General features: G+C 33.2%; 1 protein-coding gene across 3 annotated transcripts; it reads right to left on the bottom strand.

Annotated features, from left to right (window-relative positions):
• Positions 1-1,445: 1,445 nt before the first annotated feature.
• Positions 1,446-8,324, bottom strand: LOC145605417 (protein GRAVITROPIC IN THE LIGHT 1-like). 3 transcript variants are annotated; one of them, XM_081661464.1, is made up of 3 exons: positions 7,956-8,324; positions 7,210-7,305; positions 1,446-3,383 (listed from the first exon to the last, which is right to left on the bottom strand). In XM_081661464.1, exon 3 carries the CDS (start codon positions 3,381-3,383, stop codon positions 1,959-1,961), a length of 1,425 nt encoding a protein of 474 aa, XP_081517590.1. In that variant the 5' UTR covers positions 7,210-7,305; positions 7,956-8,324; the 3' UTR covers positions 1,446-1,958. The 3 variants fall into 3 exon arrangements, with proteins under 3 accessions (XP_081517590.1, XP_081517589.1, XP_081517591.1); XM_081661463.1 differs by having other exon boundaries at positions 7,210-7,302; XM_081661465.1 differs by lacking the exons at positions 7,210-7,305; positions 7,956-8,324 and adding an exon at positions 3,846-4,013.
• Between the last annotated feature and the right edge of the window lie 16,854 nt (positions 8,325-25,178).

The following is a 25,178-nucleotide window of genomic DNA, read 5'->3' as shown; positions in this document are numbered from 1 at the left end:
TGGGGCTTTCCACTGGTTAAAATCGATGGAAGCCCCTTCAAAAAATGGAGGCTAGGGTTTTAGAGAGAGGAAGGAGAGAGAAAAAAAATGTGTAACCTAATATATATCTATACGATAGATTAACTTTTGAGTATATAATTTCATTAATATTTACTTTTTAAAAAAGTAAGGTCAAACTAATGCCTCAACATGTGTGAAAGTTTGATTGTACCAGTTATTCTAGGACAAAGAGGGTATATTTTGTACTTAATATACTTGCTCCTCCCTTTTCTTAAAGTTCATATATCATTATGCAGCTAATGTGTGACCCGGGCTTCGCTCCGAGTGATACTTTAAATAATTTCATTTTCATATAATACGCTTTGAAAGTTATGTTAACTTTTATATTGTGGATAAATTAGAATACAATGACAAAAATAACTTGTTTTGAATGTATTTTGTTTTTATTCCACATTCTAATTATTGTATTAATATATAAATATGAATTAATAAAACATGATTTATATCTAGCTAAGATGGTAATACGTATTGTTTTCATTCAATTAGGTTTTGGGTTCAAATCTGATGTGGTGTAATATTTGTGTGAGAAAGGTTACACGTGGCACATACAAAAATTTGAAACATGGTTTAATATATAGTATAGATATCATTGTTACTCCCTCCGTTTTTTTTAGGAGAGTAATAAAATATTGTGAGTGGGTGAAATAATTTGAGAGGAGTTTAAAGTAAGAAAGAGAAATGATAAAATATACTTCCTCTTTTTTTATAGTTGCAACACACATTTTATCACGGTATTTAAAAAAAATGGACCTCACATGATATAATACACTTAATATAGGGTTAATACGTTGCTAAGTGTATAATCAAGTTGGCCATGTGTTTTTAATAAAGGTAATAGCATAATTTTCACCGTAAAAACCTTGCTTTTATGGTGTGTTGCAACTATTATGACATTTCCATTTTCAGGAAGTGTTGCAACTATTGTGACATTTCCATTTTAAGGAAGTGTTGCAACTATAAAGAAACGGAGGAAGTAGTATAAAGTTACCAAATATAAAAGTGATGCAAATAAAAAAAAACGGAGAGAGTATTATTATATCAGATTATCAGGTATCATCATGTAAATATTTTTAAAGCGTATAATCGTAGTGATTTTTGAGGAACACATACCCACTACGTCTTTTTGGTCAGTGAAACCTTAATGGCATAGAAAACACAGTGTTACACTACCCACATCTATTTTAAAGGAAAACAAGCTCAAGCTCATGCTTAATATTTGATCTAGCCTCAAAGCCAACAATTTTCAAACTTTCAAAAATAAGTTAAGATCATATCGAGGACTCAGAGGCGTCATTAATCTGTGTGTCTAGGGGGAAGATGGGCTTTCGTATATAGAGCCAAGTGAAGTTGCACATGAAATGCCATAAAAATAAGCAATATGCACATTCAAATAAACTCCTAAATTTTTTTCATATACAGGATTACAGGAAGCATAGCATGTTTTAAATTGATGCCAACATATTACGAGTACAACGAAGAGTAAGTAGCCCATTTCCGACCTAGATATTAACAAAATTTGGGCAAAATGATAATTTTTTTTAAGGAAATTTTAAACTATTCCTGCATTATATCTTCCCAATGCCCACAACGGTCCGATGCGCCTTTTTTTGCGTTCGAACATTTTTAAAAAGCCACAGATTAAGGGACAAAATGGCCCAAGTTACCATGTTGCACAGCAAGCCTCAGTCCCCACATTACACTCAGCATTGCAGCAACCACGCAACAAAAAAGGAGACACCCTAATCTTTTCATTTCTCCATAATTGATCCACAAGACCCAACATCAATGGCTTCCAGTTATGTGTTGTGGGCCCCACACCAATTTCCTGTTTCAACCGAATCTACACTGTCCGATCAGATCTCAAAAGACCCTCCCACTGGCCACCGGCATGGCGTGTGTTACGCACCAGAGAGATACACCTGAGACTGGATAATAGTTTTACCAATCTTGAACCCGGGTACTACTGTGAAGGCAACACATGGTTCGGCTTCTGGTAAGAAAGCCTCATCTGAGACACTTTCCATGTAGACCTCTGAAAACCGACACCTTTTCTTGAACTGGAAGATTGAAGCCACAGGGTCGAAAGAAAATGCCAAGCAATGAAGAAGCCATACCCTCTTAGCCATTTCTGCAAATGAGGTAAAGAAGGCAGTATCTGGGTAATCACCAGAATTCACAAGGTTTCTCTGGGTCAAGTTTCCAAAGAAGGATGACTCCATCTTTGGGTGCACTAGCCTCAAGTACTTGGCTCGGCAAAACTTTCCAAACGTTGACTTGGGCTTCTGGCATAGATAATCCTTTGCTTTAACTGACTTCAACTCGGTGAATCTCTCGAAAAACAGCCTTCGGCGCTGCTTATGTTCTGGTAAAGATTCGTTAGGGAGTGCAAAGTTAGGAATGTGGAAACTGTCAAACATTTCTTTGCTCACAAATGACTCGAATGTGAAGCATCTGTGCTCATGTTTCCAGTATGAAACACTGGGATGGATAACATTAGCCGCTGCCTCCAGATTCCACCCAGCAGACTGCATCTCATTGACCATTAGCTTCACAAACGTCCGAATAGATCTTACTGTATGCCTGAGAACGGGGATGAAATGGTTAGGACTTAATCCTGACATGTGAAGATTGTCCAGGACAGCAAGTGAGCCACTAGCATTTAGTCTTTTCTCAATCAACCTGTTCTCTTTCTTAAATTCCTCTAGTTTCTCCTTTAGGAATGTGATTTCGGACTCTTTCAGCTTGACCTCATACTCTAACTTTTTTGCCGTAATCCCATAAGTTTTCACCATGTTCTTCTGCTCTTGCAACTCGTATGTGAGTAAACCCTTTTCAGGGAGTGGATCGAACTGTTTCTTGGTGAAACACTGTTTTACCTCCGATAAAGTCTTCAACTCAGAGACCACCATCTCATCAGAAGATTGAATTCCTTCGGCATCGTAGGGAGATTGTGCAAATTGTAATTGAGCATAGGCAGCTTTGATAGATGAAATGCTGGCAAACACTTTTGCAAGAACAGCTTCGCGAGCTATCCTATTGGCAACCTCTTCATCTTGTTTCTCGCCCAATTTGCAGTGAACAACATGAACTAGCTCAGCCTTGATTTTTTCCTGAGGCTTCATCTCCCTGGACTTGTCATGAGGCTTCGACTCCCAGATCTTTTCTTGCGGTTTTACCTCCTGGATCTTTTCTTTTGTTTTTACTCTTTGTAGTCCATCGGATGGGGTAATTCCAGTGACTGCACGAACATGCAGGACCTTTGAGATTGCTCGAGCTATCCTACTCTTACTTGGAGTTGTTGCTGGCCGCTTAACTGAATCCATCTGAATAAGGAACAGAATAGACAGAGTTAAAACTAAAATTTCAGAGTAGTACTGGGCAAGAAAATCAATAACCAAGCACTGCAAAGGAGTTGCAATGATTATAATTTTGAGAATATACATCAAAAAGAAAAAGTAAGATTTGCTTTAATACTTAGATCGAAGCCATTACACAAGATATACATACTTTATTTAGTCTTTGAGGGTTCACAATTGCTTTCCTATAAAGTGCAAAAAAAGGTGGAAGCTAGGACCAGGCAAAAGGAAAATGAACATGGAGACAAGAGGAACAAGTAGAGCAGAGCAAACTAAAAAACAGAGCTCAGAAGTGCATATGCAAAAAGATACCTCCTAAAAAGTGTGCCAAATATTTAGCCCAAAGAACATGAAGGTGCGTTGGTTAGATTGACATAATTTACGCAAGATTACAGATGAAATTTTGAACCAGAGATATTAACCACATACAAGTTATACTTGTAGCTTCCATAAACATTAATTATCAATCTCCACACTACAATGCACACAGACAGCACATATGGCAAAGCTTGCCCCATATATAATTTGTAAATTGATCCAATGCTTCCTAAACAAGCTAAATCCAATCTGAAAAAAGGAAGGACGCCGGTTGAGTTTCCAAGAACAGACATAGTTTAAACATTACTATTTTATAAGTTTGCAGCAGCTCGAGCATTAAGACGAAATGAGCACATCTCGATTATAGCCATTTCTGTCGATTTCACAAACTAGCAAACAAAATTTTGAATATTTTATAATTTAAGATTCCTTGAACCGTGTGTTTATATAAAAGAACAAGGTCATAGTTTAAGAACAAAATGATATAGAATCCTATGAAAGCAATTCTAGAATCAGTAAATTATTATGCACTGCAAGATCAAGGATGAATAATGGATTCTTTGACCATAATCTTGAGTACAAACATCAAAAAGAGACATCAACAAGCCTCATCCTACACTAGAGCCAAATAATCAAAATGTATTAGTTCTTATATACCAGTTTTAATCCCAAATTTGTGGGGGCAAACCGGCAAATGATGCACCAAGCACAAATTACAAGCCAATAAACCTCGACCTTCAATCCCCAACCCTACTGTGACATAAAAAATGCCCCTAAACTCTAATGGCAAGTGAAGGATAAACAAAAGCTAGTGTTACATTCAGACTTTTGGCCTTCCAAAGAGAAGAATCCCCACTTCACAAGCATATAATAACATTTTATGAAGTCACAAAACACACAAAGGCCCTCCTCCGAAGGGAAAAAAAAGGAGAAATTAGGTAAGGAAAGCACAAAAGGACCATAGGTACACCGTCTTATTTGACCGTTGAAAGAGATTTTTTGAGAGAAAACACACAACACAATGCTCACAGAATAATCAAAAGTTTACTGAATAAACAAGTAGGCAAGCAAAAAAAACAAGCATCAACAGGATCCATGCTACACTAGGTTATATGCTTAATTATCTCCATATAATCACTTAATGAAGGCTAGCTGTTAATTTGGTGTTGATCAGTGATCACAGTTGCCACTCACCATCAAGTGTCACTTCTGTCCGATTCGGTTCAAGATCATATTACTTAAATCAAATCTAACTAGTAAAAGGTTGTTTCCCCAACATGCCGAGTGATTTTCTCTAATCTCATGACAGTACAATCATCATTCCACATACAATATGATCCCACCGCCCACCGGTGGCATCAATTACGCCAAAAACAGTCTAAATGAGCACAATTTTATCACTAGCTAATGTAGAGTTGAGAATTTGTTGAAAACTTGTCTCCCATTAACCCACATTAAAAAAAAAAGACAGAAAACCAACAGTAAATTGAAAGTCACTTAATCAAGATTAATAATTCAATAACACAAATTTTACTCTAAAACCACCGGGGAATGAAATGATTTAAGCTCACTACTGTTTATTTTCACTCCCACTAATTAGATACAGTAAAATACTGTACTAGCAAGAAAAAGCAAAAAAATTACTATTATAATGATTACCCCGGGCATATTATAGAGAGAAAAAGACAACTTGCAATAAACAAAGATAAGGGTAGATCTAAAATAATGTGAGGCAGTACAACTCCAACTTTAGCTTTACCTTTTTTCGGTACTACTACAAACTTTATTTTCTGGATGTTATATAACTTTGTCTAATAGCTTCAGAAAATAGATCTATTTAGGATTCTTTGACGCACTCAAAAAATTCCTGCAATGTAAAATCTTACCCATATACGTTCATACGTTCCAAAAAGTATCCCATGAAAACAAAAAAAAAAATTAAAAAAATAAACATGCATGCATTTAGGATTTTTGGTCCGTCAATTGTCACAGTGTCACTATGAGTCACTGTGACCCACTTTTGCATTAAAAAAAGCAGGACCACTCAGCCCCCCTCCCCCCCAATTTCGTCAGGGATTCCCTTCTGTACATGGACAATTTATACTGCATCTGAATATAATTATTATCATATATTTGTCAAGCTCACGTAGGACCCATATCTATATTTGACCCAACGCAAAGAAAATGATGTGAAATACTCGTATATTACAAGTCAGGACTCTTTCTGAGTTACAGATTAATACTCTGTACTGACTAAACAATTTATCCGTGATTTTATGAGAGAGCTTCAGTTTATCTCCTCGGTAAACAAAATCGTTTAAGTAGCAAGATTGCATATATCAACAAAATTGACTAAATATCATAGCATTTTCGTAATTATATCAACACTTATAACACCCATGTTTAATCCAAAGCATAAAGTTGATTTATTTGGGTTCGTTTGGCATTGTTCTGGTTTTCTGTTTTTTGGTTTTTTGTTTTTTATAAAAGTATATGATATATGTCATATAATGAATAAACAATTATTTTAACTTATTAAAATCATAATATTGAAAACTGACAACAGAAAAGTGAAAACTCCTTTATCATGTTTTCTGTTTTTGGTTTTTAGTTTTCAAAAAAACAGGAAAATAAAAACAAAAAACGATGCCAAACAAGCCCTTTATAATTCAATTATCAAAGTGATAAACTATTTGATTTTTCTCTAAAAACCATCAATATCCTTAAAGACTCAACATATTGACAAAAAACTATAAAAAGTTGATCATAAAGGTATGTATACAATTAACCTTTACATCTATATCATATACTCCCTCCATTTCATTAATTGATTGACACAGTTTCACTAGACATACATGTCAATGCATAAGTGTTTATCAAAGACCAAATTGTAATTAAATTGAGTAATTTAATTACAACCTTGTCATTTGCTTTACATTCCAAGTTTCTCAATATAACCTACCCTTGAAAAGTACTAGTACTCCATATAAAACTAAATACATTTCTTCTAATGGTATTAGTTTAGAAATTTATAATAAAATTATGTGTCCATTAGTGGTATCACGGTCAAAGCTAAAAATGTCTACTTTTCTTGCATACATATTTTTCCCCAAAATATTTCAAAAAAACAAAACTCTTCAATCAACCATTAGATTTAGAACAACATAGTCAAGATTCATTTATATCATGATAACATATGCTTTAAATACACATCAATCAAAATCCAACGATTGCAACCACACAAACCCCACGATTCCTCCACGTGGCAACACCAACCCCTGATGTACGGTCAAGATTTCATCTCAAAAATCCGAATTAAACTTGAGCGTGTGAACAAAAAAAAATGTTCTGAATTCTGATACATGTACATATACGGCCAATAAATCATACTGGACACGTGTACGGCTTATATTACTCAGAAAAAAAATCAGAATAAATTAAAACAAAAGATAGAGAAATAAATTCGTCCTTTCACCTTGAAAAAATGTGACGATAAATTGCGCGTGGTTTCTGCCTTAACTTAGCCTTTCAACATGACATTTCTCTCTCTGTCTCTTATGCAGGGCGCCTGCTAAATACAAACAAAAACAACAATTCAGCTACAGCAGTTTCACCTTACAAAACGACGTCACTTTATTCAATAAAAATTAATAAAAATAAAAATAAAAATAAAAAAAAAAAGGGGACAAATTTACCATAGTTTAGAGGCAGTTAATACTTATTATTAAATAAAAATATATACAGTTAAATTAAAATGAAAAGTTTATTAATTTGAAAATTTTGAAGAATTTTTGGAAACTGTTTTTCAAAATGAAATGATTTATGACATTTTAAAAAAACGTCGTATTCGATAGTATTTGACATATTGAACAGAAATAATTATACAATGAGATTAAAATGAAAAGTTTATTTTGGAATTAATTTGAAAATTTTGAAGAATTTTTGGAAGTTTGTTTTTGAAATTTTGAGCAATTTTGATAATGAAATGATTTATGACATTTGCAAAAATGTCGTATTCAATAGTATTTGACTTCAAATGTTGATTAAAATGAATAAAATGACGTAAGATTATTATTCTAAGGAAAAAGCGCCGAAAGTGAGAAAACGCAAATTAAAGCGAGTTAAATGCTGCAATAATGGCGAATAATTTGCTGGAAACAAATAAAAGAAAATTCAAAAAATTACGGAAAAGTTGAGTAAACACAATGTCGTTAATCTTACCGAAAATGAAGATATTTTTGTCGATAGTTTGGTGAAGTGTCGAAAACGAAAAATTCAACGAACTTCGATTTCAGATGTTTTACCAACCCTAATTTGCGAGATAATTCGTTCGTCCGCCTCAAATTAATCAACGAAAAATCGGATGAACAATCAACGAACTTCAATCAATTTCACCAACAACAAAAAAACACGATTTTCTAAAAGAAGATTTCGACGCTTTTAGACGGAGAAAGTGACGAGCTCGAAAGAAGGAAAAATGGCGAAGCTCGAAGAGAGAGAAAAAATGGCGGAGATTAGAGGAGAGAGAGAAAGCGGGAGGAAGTGTTTTTGCGGAGAAAAGTGTTTGGACAGAGAGAAAGAGGGGGGTGATTGGGGAATTAAAAAGGGACTTAGGTTTTGGTCAATTTGTTGTGGGTGAAATTACGAAATTGACCTTGGGGTTTGTTGAGTATTACGGGGGGTTTGATTGGATGTGTGAGTAACGTTCGGAAAGGCGGTGAGGCTAGATTTGGAATTTCGAGTTTAGTTGAGTTACGAGGAATTGAGGATTGTTGTGTATAGCGTCTGTAGTATATAAACGCAGGTGTGTAGAAGTGTAGCTAATTAAAGGTGTGTTTTCGTATGAGTTTTCGTTTTCTTTTTGATCTACCCACCACCTCTCATTTCCCCCAATTACTACGTATATCTACTGTTTGTAATGGTTAAGTATTGGGATATAGCTGCATTTAGTACATGATAAGTAAATACGGAGTACGGAGTAGTATTTATAACATAAAAGAGTGGTGGAATTTTTTTTTATCTAATGAAGTAGTGGTACAGCTGCTAGGGGTGTCCGTTCGGACTTTGGATTGGACTGAAGCCTAGTCTAATCCAATCAAAAATATATTTGGACTCTCATTTAATAGTCCAAATCCAAAGTATTCAAAATCCAATCCAAATTAAAATCTCATCGTCCGAATCCAGTCCGATCCAATCCGAATTAATAATAAAAAAAATTTCCTAAGAAATTCATAAGAATCATAACTCTAACAAAACAAACTTTAAATTGTAATAAGGGGATTTGGGCTTACTAATTAATGTTATATGGGTTGAGGTTTATTATTATTATTATTATTATTATTATTATTATTATTATTATCATCATTATTATTATTATTATTATTTATTTTTTATATACATTATATTTATAAATTCGGACTATTTGGACTGGATTGGACTTTTTGGACTTAAAAAATTTGAATACAAATCCAATCCAAAAATCCGAATTTCAAAATTTTTGAGTCCAAATCCAATCCAAATTAAAAAAAAGTCCAATCCGAATAACTTATTTGGACTGGATTGAATTGGATTTCGGACTAGAGTCCGAATAATGGACACACCTAACAGCTGCTGTGCCATTGTTATTTGTTGTTAACTATAATGCCTATAAATAGTACGAGTACTACTAAAACAACTTATACTCTAGTAGTATAAAATATATGTATAATAGTATATTGAAAATATCACTATAAGTATAATACGAGTAGTACATTAAAAGTACCACCGTAGCAATAAAAAATCACAAAAATTAAGTGAATTTACCAGTTAGCCTATGCATCCCAAACAAATACTCCCTTCGTCCCTTATTTTTTACCCCATAGCAAATATATGGGTCAAACTTAAAAAATTTGACTATGAATATATTTATGTGAGATCTTGCTAAAATCGTCTTATAGTATATTTTATTAATATCAAGTTTTTATAATTTTTACGCATATAGATTTGAAGATATATTCATTTGAATACCATAAAAAGTCAAATGGGGCAAAAATAAGGGATAGAGGGAGTAGCACCTATGCGTCTAGTTGCACTCGTTCATAATGAAGGTTAGTTTTTACTCTCATCTGATGATTAAATGAAAAATAATTATGAAATGATTATAAAATACTCATGGGAGTACAGTGCATTCGGGAATTGTAGAAATCTACTTTTGGCCTCCTGTCTCGACAGGAAGTGCAATGACGACAAATAAAACCATCTTCGTGTTGGATCAAAGTGACGAATGCTTATGGATAACTGGTTAAGCCACAAAACACAAAAGACTAACCCAAATAAAAGAACAAGGCCAACACAAGGTCCAATCAACTAAACCGGATCATAATTAGGCTTAAGGTCGTGCTTAAAACCCAATAATGACGGATTTAGGAGCGTCTAGGTTAAAATAAAAGCTGCCGCGGAAAATGTCGCGCGCATCTCACAAAGTCGGGCTCAGCAGTCGCGCGCAACTTATTCAGTTGCGCGCGGCACCCCGCGCAACTTCTGGAGATGCGCTCGCGAAAGATTCAGAATATTAAAATATTGGAAAATCGAATCTTACCATAGAGCTGCGCGCAAGACAAATAGTTGCGCGCGTATACCGCGCGCGACACCTGCTGCGGCAGAATGCTCTAAACCCTAAACCTAATCATTCCCTATAAATAAAACCCTAATCCGAGGCTTCAAGACACACAGAAAATTAACCTAAATCCTGGTAGAATACTTGTGAACTTGTGCATCCAAACCCTCTTGCCCTAAACACTCACCTTTTTCGATATTTTGTTACTACGGTGGAGGTTCCCCAACAAGAAGGAGTCCATAAGTGTTCTAAACGGAGATCTAGCAAAGAGAAGTGGTAAATTCCCGAACACTTAGTTAAATCACTTTTATTTTCATTGTTTAAAACAACTTTAATTGATTAATTAGTGTTGTTTGATCACCTTAAAATAATAAATTAATTAATTTCACATAGTATTCTTTCGTTAATCAAGATTAGAATTGAATAAAATAATTGTTGGTTGATCACTTAAGTCAAGACGAACATTGTTTATTTTATTGTTCTTTTCACGAATTTGATTAAATAAAAATAAAGACCTTGCGATGTAATTCCTATATCATTAATGCGTGTAAATAAAATCAACTAATTTAGTTTTTAGGTATCGCGTTGCATATATTGTTTGGCAATAAAATTGTGCAAATAAAGAGCTAGTAGAGGCCACACTAGGGCTAGGATCGCGATTCCCCTCTAAAGGGAACGTTAACTTAGTACCCTCGCTCCCGAACTCATTTTTGGTTTCTAGACCAATTTGGGCATGGGTAAACTTATGATTCATGCTAAATATCCCTTGAACTCTACTTGGGAGAAAGGCATGAACGAGGTTTATGGGTTTTCCTAAAACTCATTGGCGACTCCTACTTGTTTCTTGCAAAAAAGCGTGTATGATAGAATCATCTCTAATTCAAGGTCTCCCAAACAGTCAGGAATTCAAATCCTAATACACCATAACAAATGTAAAGTCCTAGGCTTTAAACGGCCTTGGGCATCTAAGGAGAAGGATCCCCTACGATGGGAACACCCTCCTTATAGTGGCGACTCCACTGGGGACTTAGAGGTTACATGATTAGTTCGTAGTTATGATTCAAGGTTTCCACCACCATGTTGCCTATGGGTTGTAACGAGAACTAACTTTCCAACACCAGGTCCTAATGAGAAAGTGTAAGGAAAATTACAAAATTATATATGGCGGTAAGAAGGTAAAACAATTTGAGGGGTATAATGGTCCGTACACTATTCATAAGAGCAATTTCCTACTTTTTATAAGGTAGAGAAATATTGTAGGATTGCAAGGATGGATATGGAGGCTTGTGGTTAAGGGATTATTTATTGTATGAGTAAAGTCGATTTGTTTCTTGTTCTTTATTCTTTAATTACCTTTACAAACATGTGTATATATTAAACATTAATAAGGCATTTATTGTTTCTTTCATTTTTATTTGTGGATAGTTGCATAAAACAACTAAAATTCATAAACGAGATTTGATCTTGTGACCCACAACATCTCAAAAAAAAAAAAAAAAAAAAAAAAAGAAGTTATAAAATGATCCAATGGAAGTTTACTTGCCAAATGACGCTTTCCATCATTCATTGCTCTTATTTTCACGCCATTAATTTATTATATATAAAATTGAGTCATAAAGACATGAATGAATATAATTGCAAATTATGTCTATAAAAGATTTAAACACACAACATCAAGTTTAAACACTAGCTAGGTGTCTTACCACTAATCATTTATTGATGTATGCGTGTGTGCATTAAGAGGGCCATAAAGGCAGGTGATGAGAATCGATATATAACAAGTTCTAACCAAGTTAGTTATCCTTCACTCTCACAACTAATCATTATGTAACATTGAGAAGATTGCAAAGGAAAAATCAAATTGAAGTAAGTAAAAGACAATGTAAAAAAAATCAAATTGAAGGAAGTAAAAGACAATGTTAAAAAAAAAAAAATTAAGAGAAGATTGCGTCATGAATTAAATATATAATTATAAATTTCATGTAATATTGTAATGAACCGGAGCAATGTATGAACCGAATTACAAGTTGTATACGTAGTACTAAAACATTCCCCACCAACTAGACAATATTTGTTAATTTGGTTGGAAACTCATCTTATGACTTTGAGGTCACAAGTTCGAGCTCCACCAACTACAATTTGTTTGGGAGTAGAAGAACTCTCTTACCTCCCCCTTTATTCTCAAATGTCTGATTCAATCTAGTTCAGCTCAATTAAGTTTCAAATTTTCTTCTCTCATAAATAATTCATTTTAGTTTAGTTTGTTCAGCTCAGTTAAGTTCAGTAAATCAGAACAGGCCCTAAGTGTAAGTGAGTAGTTAATAATTGAGTGTTTCCCCCCTAATTATAACATATTTCCTCCTCTTTTATATACATGCAATATACTTTTTTCACAGTATTTAAGAAAAGTAGGGCTCATGTGATTTAATACAATTAAAATGAGGGTGAGATCGAGATGGTTAGGAGTATAATTTAGTGGGGCAAGCGATTAAAATAGTACAACTTTTAACAAAAAAAACTTTCTAATTTTAGTGCTTAGCAAGTATTGTGATATTTCCATTTCTAGAAAGTGTTGCAAGTATAAAGAAACGGAGGAAATACAAAGTAATTAATAGATGAAAAAACAACTATAACAATAATAATAATATAATCCAATACATTAATTTCCTTCCAAAAAAAGAAAAAAAAACAATATCATTTAATATGCAAATCTTTGAAATTAAATGACTTTTGGCTATATGAAGTCCCAACCTATGGATCGCAACGTAACGAAAAATAAATCGTAGAGTAGTAAATATATTACAGTAGTTAGAATATTTAATTTTTCTCAGCCAACAAATATACTTCATATATATATTTTTTTAACGATGCGTACCCCTTCTGCCTGCCAATCAAGTTCAATGGTTAGCTACTTAACAGTTAACACCGACTATTATCATTATTTTATTATTATTTGTTTATATTTTATAGCTTTTCTTCTCTTCAATTCCTCCTGCTCTAGTCGATTGAGGTACGTCTATTGGACACCAGAATAGGTGGTATTGATTCTCACACTATAAGAGTCATTTTTAATTTTCAATTGATTAGAGTAGTTTAGGGTTTTTTTAATACTTAAAAATTAAATTTAGTTGGTTGTATTAAAGGTGATATTTAATTATATTGAAATTGTATTTGTATGCAGACTTTGTCCTATATAACTCTCCCAATATAATACTTGTACATAAAATTAAATACAATGTAATTATATATATTTACTTATAATTATAATACAAAATTTTCTTTTTGACAGCAACTCAACCATACATTAAATAAAGTTTACAAATAATAAATGAGATTGACTAAGGGTCTGTTCACATTTACTGAACTGAACTGAACTGATTGGAGCTGAACTAAACTGAACTGAACTGAAATATTTTATGAGAGAGGGAAATTAAGAGCTAAATTGAACTGAACTGAACTGATTAGAGCTGAACTGAACTGAACTAAACTGAACTGAACTGATTGGAGCTGAACTGAACTGAAATTAAGTAAATGTGAACAGGCCCTAAATTTAACAAATCAAGGGTAAACTTTGAGGCCTTGTTCAGCACACTATATATCTGCTAGACGGAAATTATTTTATTGAAATGAAATTATTTTTGCTGAACTTAAATAGTTTTTACTAAATTTAAATTAATTTTACTAAACAAAAATTATTTTTACCGAATGAAATTATTTTTTATTGAATAAAATATTTTTACTGATTCTCTATTATATATCTCTTTTTTAAAATTAATGAATTTTACTACATTGCAATTCTTTTAATTTAACTAAACTTATTTTTACTGAACTGAATTATTATTTACGAAACTCCAATAAGTTGTCGTCAATTCTGCCGCTATAGTCGCTGTCGGACGGTAGTGTCAGTGGCTGGCCAAAACTCAAAAGTAAAGAGAAAAGAGAAAGAGTAGGGTATTACTTCCGGCCTCTATCCTATTTTATTGTCCCATCTGATTTTCAAGGCCTCCAAGACGCGTTTTAAAACTATATAACTTTACTTCTATACATGTAAAAAATGTAATTTGTAACAACTTAATATTAATAAAATAATACTCCACCCGTGTTTTTTTTTTTTATATTACACTTATCAAATCCGACTGTGTTTTAATAAGTGTTAAACTTTCTTTTTTGGCAAAAAACTACATTAAAATAATATATTTCTCTCTTCTCATAGTCCCCACTCAAACCCACTATTACTTTTTTTTTTAAATTATATCTCTCCTCTCACATTTTTTTTTTTTGACAAGTTCTCCTCTCACATTCATTACTTTTCAATAAACTATTAATCTCACTATCTTTCTTTTACAATTTTTTAATACTCCAATTACCCTACTTACCTCTTATTTTATTTAACTCAATTAAATTGCCTAAAACTATGTACCGGTCAAACTGTAACACTTAAAAAAACACGGAGGAAGTACAATACATGAGATGAATCTAACAAGACCCCTCATGACTATATTATATCTTGTAAATTAAAGTGAATTTATGGTCAACATTTTAAAGTGTTTAACCCATTTATTTGCAATTGAGCAAGGGGGGGGGGGGGGGGGGGACAACGGGAGTAGTCCTTGGTTCGTAAAGGCGTATGTACCATGCATATGGTACATATGTTTCATTAAAAAAATTGGAAAAGAACATATTGTATAAATGTAATGAACATATAATTACCGTGAAAAAGAACATACTATTAAAATGTAATGAACATATACCTAAAGTGAAAAGAAATACTGTTAAATAATGTTCTTTATCTTTTTGTTCTCTTTTCTTGTCAGCATAATGTACTTTTATTTGTGGCATAATATTCATTATTTATTGCGAAATGTTCTTTGAATTTTGTCTTTAAATTATGGTGGGTAAATATAAATAATGTTCATTACATAATATTATCATGTTCTTTATTAATATTACGGATGTTCTTTAGATTTACAAAAGAACTTAAAGCTGGAAGTTTTTAATAAAACAGCTATATATTCTTTTCACTTGGTACTACATATGCTTCATTGCTTCTACCATAAACTGGATGTACTATGCTTGGAACTTGGTACATACGCTTCTATCATAAAAAAAATTTCACAAAGGGAGCACCTAAGATGCAAACTTTTTGCCTCATTTAAAAATAGTATAAGCTTAATAATTCTTGAAATACATTTTAATTTATATAATGCTTTAAAATTCGAGGTATTAAACTAATTCCAGTGTGGCGCACTGCATAAGTGCACCATGACACATTGCACCAACGTGTGCCACACTCCCAAAATTTCTATCGTTTTGCATTCTTTAGCACGTATATAAATACGTAGCTATTATCTGATATTGTTCAGGGACAACAATTCGAAACAAATTTGGAACAATTTTGAATAATTTGACGACCTATTTTCAAGACCTTCAATATTATGAGCTTAGACGTGACAATTTCATTGAATTGTTCTAGGCTTCCTCTTTTGACCCTTATTCAAGTCCGTAACCTGATGTTTCAAAACAAGAATCGAAAGTTTTACCTTTAAACCTAGGCGTAAATAAGGTATAATCCTAAGGGTGATATCAAGTTTTCTAACTATGTGATTTAATTTATTTATTTTAATTTAAATTATTGGAAAAATTGTTATTTATTATCCCAATCAACTTTAGGCCATTTATTACTTTCGTTAATCCCAACTTTGGAGGCATTTTCTTTCATTAGGTCGAAACCAGTCAATCATCTGTTATACCAGGTTATTGGACACATGTCAACATCTGATTTGTCCAAAAAAAATCAAAAGATTTAAAAAATAAAATCAAAAAAGTGAAAAAAAACAATTCAACTAGCCAGCCCAACCCCACCACCTACGCCACCCTAACCCAGCCCCTCACACAAAACCACCTTCTCCTTACCCCTGCCAGAAACCACCTTGAAACCACCTTGAAAACGATCTGGTGAGGTGGTTTTGAGGGACTAGGAATGGGGATCTGGTGTTTTTGGCGAAGGGGAGTGGAGTTGCGATGGTTTCAGAAGAAGGTAGGGGTGAAAATGCTAGCTTGCGGGTTGATTTCGGCAAAGAAGGTGTGGCCACGTGTGGTTTTGGGGGAAGGGAGTGAGGTTACGTGTGTGGTTTCGGGGGAAGAGAGTGAGGTAGCGAGTGGTTTCGGGGAAATTCAGTGGTTTCCGATGGGGTTGAGAGGGAGATGTGGTTTCCGGTGGGTGCTAGGGAGGGAGGTGTGGGGCCGCGGTAGGATGAAGGTGGCTGGGTTTGGTTTTTATTTTAATTATTTTTTGACTAATGAAATTGCGACAAGTGTCCTTAAAAAAAATTACCTTTTAAACAGGTCACCGGTCATTTGACCCGATAAAAGGAAACGCCCTTAAACTTGGGATTATTAAAAATTAATTGGGATTAATAAAAGTAAATGACCCAAAATTGGGTAACAATAACAACTTTTTCTTAATTATTTAAAAGTTTATTAAAGATTTGATGTAGTACTAAAAGTTGTGTGATCAAAATGAGTATTATTTAATTCTTTTGGTTTATTTACTCTAATGATTTTTATTGCTTTGAAATTGCTTGTATCATGTTAGAATTTTTTATTGTTGCTAGTATCATGCCTCCAATATTTTTTGTCACATGTTATTAATTTGTTATCCACGATTTTATTGCTATAGTGCTTTAATTGCATGATCAACTACTGCTTGTCAATCAAAACCGGTATTTAAAACTAATTATTTATAAGAAAATTATGTACAATAAATTAGGATCTCATTAAATATGTTGTTCAACAAAGTGATCACAATATTAGCACTTCATATTAATCATATACATTAATATAAGACTTCTTCTTCAAAAAAAAAAAAAAAAAAAAAAAAAAAAAAAAAAAAAAATGATATAAGACAATTTTGATTTTTACCACCTCCAAAAAAACGACTTATCTGCTTTTACCACCTATATAAAAAAAAGTTTTATTTTACCATCACATAAAAAACTTTAAGTTGGCTTTTACCACCAATCACCTCCGACTAACGGATTCCGTCCATAAATCCGTTAGAGGGGCCTACCATGTACACGTGTCATTATATTATTGGGTAAAAAAAAACAAAAAAATTAAAAAAAGAAACCCAGCCACCAACCGGCACCTAGCCACCGTCGGATTGACTACCAGCCCCACCGTCGGGCTGGCTACTATCCCCACCACCTTACTGATTACCAACTCCACCACCAACTCGCCACACATCAGCAACCGCCCACTGCACAACCACAACCACTACACAACGCACACAATCACCGCACAACCACCATACCCACAACGCACTAGCCACCGCACAACCACTGCACCCACAACGCACCAGCCATCACACCCGCAACACACTAGCCATTGCACCGCACAACGGACCACCCATAAAGCCCCCTCATACCGAATTCCGACCATTCCTTAAACCCTAGCCAATACCAAATTTCACTCTCCTAGACCCTAACCACCACCTAATTCCGACCTCCTCCTTAGCCAACACCTGCAAATTCCGACCGTCCCTAGCCCCACTTGAAATTCCGACCAACCGAGGTGAGTTGATTCCGCGCCGGCTGGTTGACATAGGCGATCGGGGGAGATGAAGAGTTCACGTCAAAAAGGTGGGCCAACTAACACATTCATTACAAATTCATGGACATAATTCGTTAGTTGGTGGTGAAATACAATTTTTGGAAATTTTGTTAGTGGTAAAATAAAACTTTTTTTTATGTAGGTGGTAAAAGCAATAAGTCGTTTTTTTGGAAGTGGTAAAAATCAAAATTTTAATCTTGTTTGTGGCAGTTTGAATACTTGTTTGTATGTCTTTCAAGTATTCAAACTGCCACAAACAAGATTAATTCAAACTGCCACAAACAAGATTAATCCAACTTAAATTAATTTTGTTTGTAGTAGTTTGAATACTTGTTTGTATGTCTTTCAATTGCAGCTTATAAATGTTGCAATAGAGGCCAATACGGGTGAAATTGTATTCTTAATATAATTCCGTACCATCATCCTAAACCCCCCTTGATATATATTTTATTCGTATGTAACCGCATGGAGTTAAAAATTTCATTAATTGTGTGTGAATGAGTTGCAACTTTTGTGGATGAAATCGTTGTTGCATTCAGATTTGTCGTTCCTAATCGTGGTCCCTTTCGTTTAATGATCCATTAACGATTATTTTACAAGTTTCGTAAATGACTTGCTGGAGACTTCCTATTTTTCCCTTATCTCAGCTCATTCGATTCAAAATCAATTCCATATCTCCCTACGTAAGTGTTAGGCAACGCTCATTCATCACGCCTACAATACTAGTCTCTCATGTTTATTCAAGTATATTTTATTTCACCAGACATTCGTGAAGTAGTAACAAATGTATTATATCCATACATTGCGGTCCAGTGTACTTCGATACACAACAATTATGCATCACTATCATTTCCTCATGGTATGAGTATGACTAGTATATCACAAGATGCATAGATGATTTATAGAACTATTATTTTGGTAAAAAACAATACTATCAAGGTCATATATATGAGTGGACAGCCAATGAATAGCAACTAGAAAGAAGCTGCCATAGCTAAGAAGAATTATACGCATGTGAAACAGCTCAAAATCATGATTTTGTTGTACAATTACGATTCTTTGATTAATAAAGAGGATAATTATTGTACTAAATAAAGATTACTATGTGTTTTTGTGTTTACCATGCTTAATAATTGATATAATTCATCTTGATCATATATATTGCCTCTAGATTTTGCTGTGATTTTGTCTTGAAATAGTGTGACAAAAAGTCGGGGTAGTATGATAAATGACATAATTGACCTTGATCCTATATATTGAGTCTATTGACTCTAAATTCATGGCATAACCTAAGTTGATTTAAGGTTTTGATCTTTTCACATAAATTAAAGTAAGTTGATCTGAATTGTTTCGTTTTAAGTCCATATATAAGAATATGAAGAATGTGAACAAGAAAGTGAGAAGATAAAAAATACTTATAGAGGGATTGGTTTGATTTACACATATTGACATATGCTAATCATGATATAATTTATACGAAGTATTTCATTCATTTCATGATAAAGTATCCATCTTGTTAAATTTATCTCAATATGTATTCATAAAATCAAATACGTAGTATTAATTTATGTTAAAACGCTATTAAAGATATGTAATGGTCAATCTTAAAAAAAAAAAAAAAAAGTGCAAATAAAATACTTACCTTCGTACATTATAGCTGCAGGAATTTTCTATGCATTATTTTGTTTGTTTTGATGTAATTACAAGTTTACAACAAATTTTGAAAGTTATGTTAATACCACCCACAACTCTACATTGCCACAATTATAATGAGTGCCCTTCTTGGCATTTATTTTGGTCTTATTAAATGCCACCCAAAGCAACTTTGATACGACCTTGCGAATAATGATGAAAAGGGTTATGGCCTTGTGTCACGCTCTAGCCTTTTGGCGGGAAGAACGCTAGCCTTGAGTGGAAGAGGGGCTTGTGAGCACAAAGCAACACAAGCGGGCAATTAAATCAAAGGAGCACTCACGTCTATTTGGGTGACGGAGTGTGGGTGGTCGGGGCTTGTGACGGCTGATACTTCAAGGCGGGCACAAGCGGGTCTGATGCACTAAGTGTTCTTAGTGCATCAAGTTGGTTTGGAGGGGAGCTATTATGCAAGTAAGACACAATATCTATAAAGGTCAACAACAAACAAGCATAAAAGCAAGGCAACACTTGGTAGAAGGCTTAATATTTCATTAGTCATTCACCCTCTAAAGAGCTTAATGTAGTACATGCATAGAATCCCTAGTGAACACTGCACTGACAGTAACACAATAATGGGACCTAAGACCTAGAAAACATAAACTAAACTCTAAGAAAGCATATAAAGGAAACTAATACATCAAAAGGAGTTGGATTCTAACACCTTGTCATCAAATTATAGTATTTTACAATGGGTACATAAGGTACAGCGGGTGTCATAACTCATACTCGTAAGAACATACTCCGTGAACGCTTAGTTCTATTAGCTAGAGTTCTTGAACATCATCAACTATGCCTACAAACATGGAGGGTATTATATGTACTCGTATTTTTTTTTTACACTCGCAAACACATCAAATATCTCATAAGACAAAAAAAAAAAAAGGAATTATATCATAGGACAAAGCTATTTGTTTTTTATACTTGGACCCATCTCACTTCGTATATGATTATTGATTAGGTAGATTAATTGATTAACATCTTGAGAGAAATTGTTAATATTAATAACTCGTGCTCAAATCTCATCTACTAGTAAAACAATACGAGTATCTTTGCACTTTTGTAGCTTCTCTAAATTAAAAATAAAAAATAAAAAATTAATTGTTAGTCCCACCCTCAATAACTAATGGTAAGACCAATTCTTGAATGAATTCTATCTTTGTAGTTGTACAATTTGTACCCAACGAAGAAGTTATGTTATTATGGTACGTTGGCTCCAAAACCAGCTGTAAGTAACATTGCATGTTCCAAAAATCAACCAAAAAAGGCTAAAAATTGAAAAGGTAATCCGTAGAATTCGTAGGAAACTCAACTACTAGGAGTTTTATTTTTCATAGCTAGTTGCAAGACTAATAAAGATGCCCAAATGAGTAAACGCAAGACTATAAAAATAAAAAGAGTGCAGCAGCAACCAAGACCACAAAACTTCAAGCTAGCAAGCATTGCGCACTCCTCGTTGATGTGATTAGACATTCATGCATATGTTAGAACTAGTACTAGCTTAGTCTTTGCTTCTGCAAATTTAGCAGCTTTTGTAATTTTTCTCTTTTCTTTTTGTTCTTTAATTATTTGTTTCCATGTAGAGCAGGCACTAGTGTCTAATCAACTTATCACCTCGTTTTTTTTACAGTCCGTTGATAGTCCGTTAAAGCTTTAAATGTCACAAGGGGGATTTTTATGTGTGGCCGGGGTTATTCGAGTTACTCGGATCAGAGTTTACTCGAGTTAGGGTCTGTTCTCATATGTTGAAATTCAGTTCAGTTCAGTTCAGCTCCTAATTTCCTTCTCTTATAAAATATTCATTTCAGTTCAGTTCAGTTCAGCTGAGTTCAGTCAATGAGAACAAACCCTTAATCCTGACTGTATAATACCTCAAATAACCTCTGATCGATAAATCCCTCGAGTAACCCCCTCATCGAACCCCTCAAGTAACCCCTGACCGAGAAGCCCCTCAAGTAACCCCTACTCGAGTAACTCTAGTAACCCCTTGATCAAGTAACCCCAGCTACACGGTATGACCAACCACATATAAAAAATTGTCAATGTCCCACTTTCACCGATAGATTTGCCAACACATAAGTTTGATCAAAATAATTTTAAATATTGGTAAGACTTTATTTCTAAATATAGTTCATATTGGACTTCTCACGGTCTTTAAAAACGTGTCTTGAAATGTCTACATCTCTATTTTCATATGTGTAAAAATTATATAAAGTTAATATTAATATAATATACAATATGACGAAGCCAACAAGATCCCATATAAACATATAATCTTTTATAAATTAATGAAAATTTATGGTCAAAATTTTCAAAATTAATTTTAATGGAAATTATATTTAGGGATGAAAAGAGTATAAATAATAAAAAGTTGATATTTGGAAACTATAAGCTGAGACTATTCTTCTAAGTACCGAATTTATATACTTCAATCGCAACATTTTAACTGACACACATGTTAATGCAAAACCTTGACTATTAATTTTAAATTATATATTATTAAGAACTACTCCCTTCGTGTTTTTTTAAGTGTTACAGTTTGACCGACACATAGGTTTAGGCAATTTAATTGACTTAAATAAAATAAGAGGTAAGGGATGTAGTTGGAGTTTTAAAAAATTGTAAAAGAAAGATAGTGGGGTTAATAGTTTATTAAAAAGTAATGAACGTGAGAGGAAAGAGAGATATAATATTTTAATGTAGCTTTTTGCCAAAAAAAGGAAGTGTAACACTTTATAAAATACGGCCGGATTTAGTAAGTGTAACACTTATTTAAACACGGAGGGAGTATAAAAGGTTTATATAATAAAAATATACATAAACCTAATTCAAAAATATTTTCCAAATTTTAATACTTCGTATGTAGTTGGCCATTCAATGTGACTGGGTTTACTTGGCAGGTCAGGAGTTACTTAGCCAGGGGTTACTTGGTCAGTCAGTGGTTACCAGGTCGATCAATGTTTTGGTGTGTTAAGTGGATGGCCACAAAAAAGCGATGAAAATATTTTACATTGCAAAATAGTCAAATTAAGCATATGAATAATACAAAAGTCAAAGTGTTGAGATTATTAAGAAACGCGAGGAGTATAAAACACAAATATTAGTCAAAGTAATGTAGGCAAATAGCGTAAATGTCAAATTGAGACACTTATTACGAAACGGAGGGAGCTGTTAGTAATAAATTGCGATTAAAGGAGTTAATTACTCCCTCCGTTTCGTAATAAGCACAATACTTTTCTTTTATGTCCGTTTTATAATAATTGCAATACTTTCTAATTTGAAAATAACTTATTATCGTGTCAAAAAAAAAAAAACCAATATTATCATTTTAGTATTTCACTCTCCCATTAACCCCACTTTCATAAAAATTTTATTCTTTTGGTTTGCTATCAAACCCACTTACACTAACTTTTTTTTTTTTATAAAAAAAAATCATTATATCTCTCTTCTATTAACTATACATTATATTATAAAAAAAAATTCTCTTTACTTTTCAACTATAATTTTCCAAAAACTTTATGTACACCCTAAATCCCTAATGTTTGTTGCGATTATTACGAAATGAAGGAGTACTCCTTTTATTTTGAAATAATCACAACACTTTCTTTTTCCGTCAATTTTGTAATAATTGCAAAATTTTCTTGTTTCATACGTACCCACAAGCAATCAATCAATCAATCAAAGCCTTAATCCCAAAAGTGGGGTCGGCTAACATGAACCAAATACGTACCCACAAGCCACAACTATTATTTATTCCCGCCGTATTTTATTTCGTGTGCAGTGCTACATTTATACTATTAATTTGACCTATTTTGACTAATGTTCTGATTTGTACTCCCCCGTCTCCAAATGATAGTACCTTTTGCCTATTTTTAGTCCCAAATTGATAGTCCCATTTGCTTTTTTCAAGTAGTCAAGTACCATTAATATCATTTTTTTTTAATCAAAATTCCCTTCAATTGCAACAATATATGTGCAAATTTAATTTTCACATGTAAATTTTGTTTTTCAATATACATTTATTACGTTCTCTCTCTACTATTTTACATACCCAATGTAAATTTATCTTTTCAATGTAATTTTACTACTTTTATTTAAGTTTCTTAATTTACGTGATTTTTGCCCATAAGGAACTATCATTTAGGGTCGGAGGGAGTACATAACTTGTGAATACTTGTTGAATTCGTCCCAATTAATAGCCTATTAATTTTTTATTACTCCCTCCGTCCCCTTTTGATAGTTCCTTATGGATAAATTTTAGTCCTAAAATATTCACTACATTTGCTTTTTCCAACAACTATTAACATTAAATTTTTACTAAAATTTCCTCCAATTTGCAACAATATTTGTGCAAATTTAACTTTTCCATGTAAATTTTGTTTTTTCATGTACTTTAATTACTTTATCTCTCTACTTTTTTGCATACCCATGTCAATTTACTTTTTCAATGTACTTTAACTATTCTTATTTGTGTTTATTAATTCCCGTGAAAAGTGCCCATAAGAGACTATCAAAAGGAGACAGAGGGAGTATTATAATTAATACTTATTGATAATTAAAAATATTAATTTTCAAAAATTTGCAATTGATGAAGATAGCCGTGTGTTTTTTGCTCGATGCTTTCGTTTTTTGATTTTTTTTTTTCATGAACAAAGATCCCTACTTTTAACAATTTCCTTATGTTTGTTTATTTACCTAGGTGTTGTTGGGTGGCCTTTAATTTTCGTAGGCACTCAAATTTTCCGTGAATTTTCTTTTGGCCATGTTTGGTTGACATTAAAAGCCAAAAATGAAGGAAGTCAAAATTTATGGAAATTTTAACTTCCCACAAAACATGAAAATTTATTTATCCACCCCACTCTTGGTCATTCACAATTCATAAGATTTACAAATTCCCACATGATAGCCAAACACATTTGTGTAATTCCAAGGAATTTTAATGAAGGAAATAATTTTTCATGAAGTAGAATTTCCCATGGAAATTTATTTCCTACATCTACCAAATGAGACCTTATTCCACAAAGATCTTGCTTGTTATCCATTTCCTGATTATAGTATTTGCATCCCTAGCACAAAGAACATGTTTCATTCTATCTTTATAGGTAAAGGTGACAATGGAGATGTTTATTTAATACAATACGGAGGGAGTGTTTCTCTTATACCAACCTCACTTACACTTAGATCTGAACCAAATTGTCCGAAGATTCAAATATCCAATCTGAAAATTTCGAATATCTAATTGGAAATAATTTTCGGATTTTGGATATCCAATATATGATAAACATCCGAAATATTTCGGATTTTCAATAATGTAATTATTTATTTATTTTAGAATTGGTTAAATTAGATCAAGTTATGCCAAATCTTTGTGTATGTGGAGATGGTTTGACTAGAACTCTAGAAGAACATTTGGAGAAGGGAACTATTAACACGATATTTTGAGGCGCAATACGGTCGTGTAGACGGGATACACAAACATGTACCTTATCGCCAGAACATCACACAAATTAGATTACACTACTGTGTGGTAGACTATACACGACCAT

This window comes from Chenopodium album, chromosome 22, assembly GCF_948465745.1.
Source record: "Chenopodium album chromosome 22, dcCheAlbu1.1, whole genome shotgun sequence".
NCBI classification, from domain to species: domain Eukaryota; kingdom Viridiplantae; phylum Streptophyta; class Magnoliopsida; order Caryophyllales; family Amaranthaceae; genus Chenopodium; species Chenopodium album.
This window is presented reverse-complemented; position numbering and strand designations above follow the sequence as displayed.

What these genes read in the sequence shown, in the direction of transcription:
- LOC145605417 (XM_081661464.1), bottom strand. Translation starts at nt 3,383, where the DNA reads ATGGATTCAGTTAAGCGGCCAGCAACAACTCCAAGTAAGAGTAGGATA.